This window comes from Mugil cephalus, chromosome 3, assembly GCF_022458985.1.
Source record: "Mugil cephalus isolate CIBA_MC_2020 chromosome 3, CIBA_Mcephalus_1.1, whole genome shotgun sequence".
NCBI lineage: Eukaryota > Metazoa > Chordata > Actinopteri > Mugiliformes > Mugilidae > Mugil > Mugil cephalus.
In genome coordinates this window covers 12,901,244-12,910,910 of record NC_061772.1, presented here as the reverse complement: position 1 = coordinate 12,910,910, position 9,667 = coordinate 12,901,244, and the positions used below count along the sequence as shown (strand labels likewise).

The following is a 9,667-nucleotide window of genomic DNA, read 5'->3' as shown; positions in this document are numbered from 1 at the left end:
GAAAACACAAGGGAGGTGGCCCCAGAGGAAGGGGGGTGCTAAATAGTCATTATGAAAAAAGACAAATCATGTGACTCCCTCAGAGTAGAGTCGGCAGGGTGAAGTATGGCCCTCAGAGTCCTGTGCTTCATCACCGTCGCTTTTACTTTTGTCCATTTGACACCTTTACTTGAGGGTAAGTGGTCATCTATCCGTCTTTCTCATTAGTTTTTTGTTCATTTTAAAATGTTTTAACATAACAACATTTTCAATGAGCTGAAAATGGCTCCAGCCCCCCCACGACCCCCGGAAGCAGTTACAGAAAGTGTATGAATGAAATCTTTCAATATTAACCAGCGATTAAGCAGGTTTTTAAGTTTTTGTGTTAGCAAAGATTTATGCAGAATGAATTGTCAGCTAAGTATCATTTTACTATGTAGAGGGAAATATATTTTACATACTGTTGGGTACTCTAATCTAAAGAGAATGTGTATGGCTCTTAGATAAGTGCAGCTTAGTTAACATTGATGTAGTGTTAGAAATACGTGTGTATGTGTAAACGTGTATTCAGGAACAGGGACACAAATGGCTTCTCAGCATAATATGAAGGTTGTGTTATTCACTCAAGACTTCACTCTATGTTCTGTCAGAGGAATACCATTTCAAGCAGTGGATGTCACAGGCAAGTACAGTGAACTGTAACAAAATCATACAAATTATACTCCATATTTTTGCATGCTTAGACCAACATGAGGTATGAAAACCTCTCCCCTTTTCATGCTTTATTATATTTCCAATTTTAATGTGCAGCACAACAGAGTTTATGACGTTGAGGAGTATCACTACCGGCTCCATGTATTCACTCAGAATAAGAGGATGATTGATCACCATAATGCTGGGAACCACTCCTTTACAAGTACAGTACACTTCTGCACTTCTCCCTAAAAGTCACCACGCTATAAGTTCATGAAAGATGAATTATTTTCACCCAGCTGTTCATTTTCAAATCTAGTGGGCCTCAACCAGTTCTCCGACATGACATTTCAGGAGTTCAGGAAGTTCTACCTTTTCACACAACCTCAGGTATAAAACATTTAAAGGCAAAACCAGCTTTCTAATTAATCTTCTAATAATAATCATCTATTGATTGTATGTCGTTCTTATAGAACTGCTCAGTTACAAAAACAAGTCATGTGAGCAGTACTGGCCCTCACCCTGAGAGTGTAGACTGGAGGACGAAGGGCAACTTTGTGACCCATGTGAAAGACCAGGTATCCTCAAACTGCACAATCAAAACAGAACATTATCATTTTAAACATGGTGATTAAACATTGTCACTTCTTTTTAATATTACAACAGACACTGTATAAAGGTGTGGGGAAAAAAAGGCCAAAACACATTCCCTGGCACCCTCAGTTCTCATGCAGCAAAATCAATAAAACACATAGACTGTGTGTAGAAAAATTGAAAATGTGAAGCTTCAACGAGCGGTACAGTAGGTTACTGCCATCTATTGACTCTCGGTCAGATCCACCCCTCACTCCTCCCACTGGTCCAAATATGGTCACTTCTGCCTCCAAAGATGAAAGAAGATGAGAGTGGTCAAGGGGCTGTGTCTGTCTTTTATATAAAGCCTGAAATTACCCGAATGTCACATAATTTACGTTATAAAGCCTCATCAGAAATGAACAAAGCTGTTTCCAGTAGCAATAGTAGTTTCAGTTATGTGGCCTTTGTGTCTTCAGGGTTACTGTGGCAGCTGCTGGACTTTCTCTACCACCGGCTGTTTGGAGTCAGTGAACGCTATAGCTACCGGGAAGCTAATACCCCTGGTGAGATATTACAGTAAGCTCATACATGTGAGCAGACTTTACTTAAGGAAAAGTACCAATATAACAAAGTAAAAACACTTGTGAACGACATATATGAACAATCATGCTCTGGTAAAGGTATATATATGTATGTATACACACACCAAGGGGCAGCAGAGGTCATCATGTGGTTGATAATGTTTTTTGGAGGTATTAGATTGTTTGAACATTTGTTAAAAAGAAACAAAATTTAGGTGGAAAGCTATCACTGCATGTGACATGTGACTGAGACTATACACTGTGCTTTCTGTAAGATGTCAGAAGACAAAAAGGAATTTTAAAAGCCACTAAATGAAATCTTAATTTTGAAAATAAAATCCCTTTACACAAATATGGAGGAATATATACTGTATAAATATATAAGTACAACTATCAAGTACAGTACTTGAGCAGAGGCAGCCTCTCATGTGGCGCCTCTGTTTTCTCACAAGAATATTGTGAGCTGGACTCTTAGTTTTATAATTTTGATCTTGGTTTGTCTGGATCTGGATCATTATTGAAACCAGCATGTATAAAAGCATAATCCTGTTTTTTTAAATGCGTGTTTCAGTCTGAGCAGCAGCTCCTCGACTGTTCCAAACACTTCCACAACTATGGATGCTTGGGGTGAGAGTCATATATTTGTTATATATTTTTTTCTATGACATATACAACCCTTAAGCTACAGTAGCTGCGATAACATTTATGTGTTGAACTTCAACCACTGTCCTGGTTCGTTCCAGTGGGCTGCCCAGCCAGGCCTTTGAGTACATCAAATACAACAAAGGTCTTATGACAGAGGAGGATTATCCCTACAAAGCCCATGTATGATCTTTCTAAAGGTTTCATTACATGTTTTATATTGAGAGCCATTTCAAATGAAAAGCGCAATATGTTTGTTCTTCCTGTTTTAGGATGACACCTGCAATTTCAACCCTAAACTTGCAGCAGCTTTTATCCAAGATGTTGTCAACATAACAAGCGTGAGTGTTACAATGAACACAGTTGCTAACCTGATTAGCTAAAGAGCAGCTACTTCGGTGCTGTGTGCTTGTACACTTTGTTTTACATTGTGGCATCATTGTAAACTCATACAGTTGACACTTCATTGTGAATGCATTTCCTATATTCCCTCTCAGACTTTAATTGTTCTCATTTACTTATTAAGCTTCTGTTTGTCCATCCACAGTACGATGAGAAGGCCATGGTGGATGCAGTGGCCCGCCTCAACCCCATCACCTTCAGCTTTGATGCCACAGCTGAGTTCATGCACTACAAAGAGGGAGTGTTCTCCAGGTAAAGGTCCCCCGCTAACAACAGCCTGTCGCCAGACACCACAGGACACCCTCAGAACACCCATGTCTATCCTCTGATATTCTCTGAAGGTGTTTTGGAGACACAAGGGAGACCTAGACAATTAATTACAGGCATAGCTGGTTGCCTTTAGCGGTCACCAATGTTTCTGAGCCTGTACAGATATCATAAATCTTGGACTGTGTTTATTTTGTGTAGCCTATGGTCTGCTGTTCTGTCTTGACCAGTCATAAAAATTATCAAGCACACAACCCATTGTACATGTGTAGGATGCTATATAATACTCACACTGTCTCGCTTGCCCCGGGAAAAGACAGACGCTTTATTGGTATAATGTCGTCTGTTTAGCACCCAGTGTAAGAACACAACAGACAGGGTGAATCATGCAGTCCTGGCTGTGGGTTACGGCACCGATGACAATGACACACCGTACTGGATTGTGAAGAACTCTTGGGGCACAGGCTGGGGAAAGGACGGGTAAATATAAGTCTGTATCTGTGTTTCTGTGCGATGGTGTGTTACTGCTCTCAGGCGTCCCTGACTTTAGTTTTTCCCCCACCAGATATTTTCTGATTGAGCGTGGAACAAACATGTGTGGACTGGCTGCATGCTCTTCCTACCCTCTACCTTTAGTTCGAGGGAGAGACATGACAACAAAGGGGTGAAGATCACAACCATGTCCTGTCAATGGAGCGAACATCCTGGGAAGTGTTTTAATGTTTGAACTGAATTGTGGAGATTTTACACAGATTAAGGACAGAAAACCAGCTTTTTGTGAACAGTATTTAACTACGCAGCTGCATCATGTAGACACAAGCACATGTGAGGAATGCATTGCTTGTGGGTTTAAATTCATTTCCCGTTGAAGCTCACGTTGAAGCTCACATGTGCAGGCAAAACCTGCTTGCTGTCATGCTGTCTGAGTTTCCTGTAATTAAGTTTTATTACAACAAAACACTCTACAACAAAACACTGTTTTTCCCGTTCGGTTAGTGTCAGTGTGCCCGTAGGAGAGTTTTTGTTTCACGATGAAGCCGTTTCTACAACTTGCTCTGATTCAACCAACTTATGACCAAACACACAAAGCGTCCATTGAAGAATCAGTCATTCAAAAGTGCTTTCATTTTTCATAAAATTTCTTAATAATAAATAATTTTCACTTGTGTGATGTTCAAATTATTTCTTTTATTAGTGAAATCTTTTTCTTTATGTTTGTCCTCTTATTATGAAGATGTATCTTTTATTTCACAGGGGATGTAAAGACTTTTACAGTCACTAAATGTTGAAGCACGTTGCATGAATTCCTTAATTCCTTAATTCTGCCATAAGATGGCGACATGATCCCATCCCATCAGAGACATCTGGCTCTCGGGTAATCAAAATATGGGCATATGGGTGGGGCGTCGGCTAGGCTAGGTCGCTCTCTTACATAGCTATGTGTTATGTATCTATGGTTGCTAGCACCCGGCTAACGCAGCATCACATAATCTTCACCTATTTTGCAACGAGTGGTGCTACTAGCATTAATGGCGGGTAAGACGGAAGAGGAACAGGATGCCGATCAACATGCAAGGCGTTCATTGGCTGGAGACAGCACAGAACTCCGCCCTTTTACAATTCTGACCAATGTGCTGCCAGCATTCTGTTTCACAACATAGGGGGAGGGGCTAGTTACAAAACATTTCTTGTGGCGCCAACCCGCTGCTTGAATAATGTCCACACTGTTGACTGTATAGGTCCACACAGAGCAAGAGGTTGCGAGTATCGTCTTGACTTCTCTCGAGTAACTGTATCTGCAGTCAAGTGCATTGACATGTCGGCAAAACGTAAAGCTGTTGAAAAGGTACGGTTAATACTTTAATACGACTTTCTCGTGTAGCTTTGAAATGTTATCTATTCTGAGTTATTTAGGTGCCATTAACATTAGTGAAAGTTTCATAGCTTAAGTCGAGAGTGGACGACGTGTTACTTATTAATAATTCTCATCCGGTAGGACATGACTCCTGTAACTATGGAGCCAACAACCAGACGGTCATCTAGAAAAGCCCTGGCAGTGAAACGCCTCCAGTACTCCCCTGAGCCTGAAGTGCAAAAGAAGAAAATGGTAAGAGACTTCAGTCAACTCAGACTAACTAATAATGGTGAAGAAGAAGTCGTTTCGTGTTGTTAATATGCTCACTTTGCCTGGATAGAAAACAAAAGTGCTCAAAGAAGAGGACGTTGAAAACAATGATGTGGAGCATGCAGCCGTAAGTCCTAAAACACAACCCATCATGGGCCCATCATGGTTTCTGCAAAACTTCAGAGCTGTGTGTTTGTCTGACAGGATGGACATGGAGGACTTTCTGCCTATGAACTGGAGCGCCTGGAGAACATCCGACAGAACCAGGCCTTTCTGTCATCTATCAACTTATACCAGGTAGGTTGACAGGTGAATCATACACCCACCAAAATTAAATCTCAGCAACATATTACTAAAAAGGGAAATGTGTGTGTGATGCTCTCGGCTCACCATGACAGTGTTGTGGATCGGTATCCATCGTTGTTCTCTTTGTGAAAAGGCAACTGAGGAGTTCAAGCAGCTGACCCGACCAAAGCCATCACAGAGGGGCCTCATGAGGTACGTTCAGCCTCCCAGCTGTTGTTCATACCCTCTTAGTGTCTCACTGAATAAAAATAATTTAGGGGGCGACTTGGTGAATGACTGGTCAGCTGCACAACTAGAGTTTTCTGTTCACCTATGAACCATCACTGTCTCGATATCACTGTAGCGTTTCCTTCCTGTGGTCGCAGGTCGCAAGCTGCTGTAAAAGAAGTTTTGCCGCCTCGTAAATCCCTTCGTCTCCAAAATAAAGAGGCAGAGATCTTGACGCTACCCCCTGAACCCAGGGGCACGCTGATCACTACAGAGGTACAAGCACATAAATAACCTCATGATGTGTATTTCGTGTCTTTTTTTCATGTTGGTGCTCTTTCTTTTTAGTTTGTTACTCATTTTGGTTATTTACTTGTTTTTATAGTATATATCCGTCAAGAAGCCCTCTGGACCTTTGCCCATGAATCCAGTCAACATGGAAGAGGGAAGCAAACTGCCAGCACAACTTGTCGAGCTTTGTTCTGAGGTATACCTCGCCTTTCTAGACTAGTACAGTGTCGTGTTCTGACTACGCCACAGATTTCACACCTTGTGTCTTTTTTATTTTATTATTTATTTTATTCTATTTGATTTTCTTTTAAAAATGTAAAGGTCTGTTGTTGTGTTTAGCTGTTTAGCATAAAAACTTACAACTAAAAAAAAATAGAAAAAATGTTTGAGATGCCAAACCTTAAGATGTGTTGGCATCTTTGTTGTATTTATTTTTACAGTAATTTTTGGGAATTAATTGGATTAAAACTGCCTTTTTCTCCAGCACTCAACAGAAGAAAAGAAGATGGAGCTTGGTTTAAAAGGGTAAGTTATTTTTTTTTGTTGCTTCATTATTATTATATTTTTCCAAGTTAGCAAAAATCTAAACTGATGTCTTACCACAGGTACCGCTCTGCACTTCAGAGCATGAAGATAGCGGAGGACAAAGTAGCCAAAGTGGTGAAGGATCGCATCTTCTCTGCAGCCTTCCACCCCTGCACCAGCAGCCTGTTGATGGCTGCAGGAGACAAGTTTGGGAAAGTGGGACTCTGGAAGTTGGTGAGTTTTCTTTGCTCCAATTAGAAGTTAGTGCTTATTAAAAGAGGCCAGGAAGTGTGCTCAAAACACGTGCAGAGTGGTGTTGGTCGACAACAGCAGAGCTAGAGTCTTTCTTTCTTTATGAAGAATTAATAGTGCTACATGTTTGACTTTATTGTCCATTACTCTGATCTATCTCTCATCATTGCTGGTTACTGAATACATATTAATACAGTTTGAAATACACTTGTGTAATTGCACTTATGTATACAATTACATTATGTACTAATGTGTGTACTCTTATTTCAGGCTGGTGATTGGGGCGATGATGGCGTGCTGCTGTTTGCGCCACACTCTCGTCCAGTGTCCTGCATGGCGTTCTCCACCGCCCATCCCTCCCAGCTGCTGAGCCTCAGCTATGACGGCTCTCTGCGCTGCATGGATGTAGAGAAGGCAGTATTTGACGATGTAAGACACCCTGTGCTCCACGAAAACGAATGACAGCATTACCTGTCCAGCACACACTGGCTTCCGATTTCATCCCGATCTATTCAAGTCCGTCGGTTTCCACCGCTGACCGTATTTAAGCTGCATTGTACCTTCCTCTAGGTGTATGATATTGAAGATGGCCTGAAAACATTTGACTTCTTGTCGCCTGATTGTTCAACACTCGTGGTTGGGAACTGGTTTGGAGAAGTTGCCGTTGTTGATCGACGCACCCCTGGGTAAGATGTTTTTTTTTTCTGATATTTAACAGCATGCCAGAAAACATTATAACTTATGGTTATTGACTGACACATTCTCATACAAACATTATGCAGAAACTCCCATGAGTCCCTCCACTCAATGGACCCCAAGACTTTGCGTTGTGTTAGCGTCCACCCTTTACAAAGGCAGTACTTTGCGGTGGCAGAAAGCAGGTATGGGTGGATTACATATATATGTTATAAAATATATAAAAAAATATCCATATAAATATTATTACTATTAAAGCAATGTTTTAATTTTCAGGGTTGTGAGTATTTATGACAGCCGGTGCCTGAAGAAGACCAACAGCCCGGCAGTCTCCCAGCTGCATGGCCACAGTTTAAGCATCTCCAGTGCTTATTTCTCCCCCTGCACTGGGAACAGAGTTCTCACCACATGCATGGATAACCACATAAGGTAAATCCAGCTACACGTCTTGACTCTTGTCTTGTACTTACAATGTTACTTTTTATTCTGTCCCAGCTCAATGCCTGAACGTTTCTCGTTTTACAGAATATATGACACATCAGCAATGACCACCAAATCTCCTTTACTGACAAGCATCAGGTAAATTCCCTTAATTGAAATTAAAGTTGTAACGAACTGAAAACCTTTGTAAACAAAACCTGACGTGATCATACATTGTCCTTTCGCTCTGTCGTTGCAGACATGACATGCACACAGGCCGCTGGCTGTCCAAGTTATCAGCAGTGTGGGACCCTAAACAAGAAGACTGCTTCGTGGTGGGAAGCATGATGAGGCCTCGGAGGGTGCAGGTATTCCATGTAAGCGGCCAGTCCCAGCACACCTTCATGGACAGTGAGAACCTTAGCACAGTGCTGTCTGTCACCGCTTTCCACCCCACAGCGAATGCCTTGCTGGGTGGCAATGCATCAGGCCGTCTGCATGTCTTCTCAAGTTAAAGTAAAGACCAGACAGTTTGTGAGCAGCAATGGATGTATCCCTGTTTCCCACTAGAGCTTTTCTACAATATTCTCACTTTATGTATCGAAATAATATCAAGTTGTTGTCATAGACACTTTAAATTTTCTATGCTTCATTCATTCGTACACTGAGGTTAACAGGATATTAACTGTCAAGTGCCAGAGTTTGTTAGGTGGCGGCTGAGCATCGGTGTAGGCTGGGGTACCTCCTGCTCTTGGCCTTAAAAGAAAAGTCTCTACCTTAATGTTGTGTATGTTCACAATATTTCTCCATTAGATCCTCATGCTCATGTTAAGGTCTCACCAAATACAAACTTACTTTCCTCCCTAGTAGTGATGGTGCACAACAGTAAAACAAGTATATTCAGACTTCCATCTGCAGTATGCATCTGTAATAGCCAAACACATCAGGACTCTGCACGCTAATCCCTTCCTTGCAAAGTAGCTTTGTCTTGGGACTGAATGAATGGCAATATTCTGCAACCAGATTATCAGCTGAACTGAGGTCTGGACCACAGGATGATCTGGTGTTTTGAAGCCACTCCTTGTAGACTCGGCTTCAGGCTTGCGTTTATTGTCTTGCAGGATATTGACCTTCTTTGCAGATGGTAGCTGATCTTCTGTTTATTAACAAATGCAGGGACATGCCCATTTTTTGCTGCATTCATTTTACAAGCTGATGGGCCTGCAAATAAGCAAGCAAACAGCACGAAGCTACCAGCTCTCATGGTGTTGTGTTTCTCATGTGCAGGGCTTGTCAAGTGACCAAAAAAAGCTACATTTTGATCCCAATATGGCAGATTTGTAGCTGTGATCTATGGGTTCCCCCCTCCTTACTGTACTCTAAGGCGTATTCTCTGTATAGGGAAAGACAAGATCATTACGTTACAGTTTTATAGATATTTGTTTTGTACATCACCATAATTTAGTTCAGTGATCAGATACTTCTTTTCTTTCTGAAAGCCTAAATTATTGTTACATACTTCTGTTATTATTGTTTGTGGCCCAGAGACAGCACAAGAGTCTTTGGTCTGAGAAAAGTTCCTGTTGTAAAGTTGTTTATTTCTGTTTTTTGTATTTGTTGTTTTTAGAGCAAACGGAATAAATGGACCTTTTAATACTAAACATTTTGTGTGAATGCAGTTAGCTCGGCAGTGCCTGTATCATTT

The 9,667-nt window shown here is 41.3% G+C and overlaps 2 protein-coding genes across 2 annotated transcripts; both read left to right on the top strand.

The window, feature by feature from the left end:
* The first annotated feature begins 92 nt into the window (after positions 1-92).
* On the top strand, positions 93-4,174 carry LOC125005757 (pro-cathepsin H-like). The gene is made up of 12 exons (XM_047581313.1): positions 93-175; positions 630-661; positions 790-895; positions 992-1,062; positions 1,146-1,250; positions 1,725-1,811; positions 2,401-2,456; positions 2,573-2,654; positions 2,744-2,812; positions 3,019-3,125; positions 3,492-3,620; positions 3,706-4,174. The coding sequence occupies exons 1-12, from the start codon at positions 106-108 to the stop codon at positions 3,806-3,808; spliced, it is 1,017 nt and encodes a 338-aa protein (XP_047437269.1). The 5' UTR covers positions 93-105; the 3' UTR covers positions 3,809-4,174.
* A 616-nt stretch (positions 4,175-4,790) lies between these two features.
* On the top strand, positions 4,791-9,623 carry wdr76 (WD repeat domain 76). Its single transcript, XM_047580928.1, has 15 exons — positions 4,791-4,986; positions 5,137-5,247; positions 5,336-5,392; positions 5,470-5,562; positions 5,705-5,763; positions 5,937-6,054; positions 6,164-6,265; positions 6,554-6,594; positions 6,675-6,828; positions 7,117-7,275; positions 7,417-7,532; positions 7,629-7,727; positions 7,819-7,971; positions 8,068-8,121; positions 8,222-9,623. The coding sequence occupies exons 1-15, from the start codon at positions 4,957-4,959 to the stop codon at positions 8,475-8,477; spliced, it is 1,602 nt and encodes a 533-aa protein (XP_047436884.1). The 5' UTR covers positions 4,791-4,956; the 3' UTR covers positions 8,478-9,623.
* The last annotated feature ends 44 nt before the right edge of the window (positions 9,624-9,667 follow it).

Coding starts and splice junctions, on each gene's coding strand:
- LOC125005757 (XM_047581313.1), top strand. CDS start 106: ATGGCCCTCAGAGTCCTGTGCTTCATCACCGTCGCTTTTACTTTTGTC. Junction 2,655..2,743: donor ATTATCCCTACAAAGCCCAT/GTATGATCTTTC, acceptor TTCCTGTTTTAG/GATGACACCTGCAATTTCAA. Junction 3,126..3,491: donor AAAGAGGGAGTGTTCTCCAG/GTAAAGGTCCCC, acceptor TCGTCTGTTTAG/CACCCAGTGTAAGAACACAA.
- wdr76 (XM_047580928.1), top strand. CDS start 4,957: ATGTCGGCAAAACGTAAAGCTGTTGAAAAG. Junction 5,563..5,704: donor CATCTATCAACTTATACCAG/GTAGGTTGACAG, acceptor CTTTGTGAAAAG/GCAACTGAGGAGTTCAAGCA. Junction 6,595..6,674: donor ATGGAGCTTGGTTTAAAAGG/GTAAGTTATTTT, acceptor GTCTTACCACAG/GTACCGCTCTGCACTTCAGA.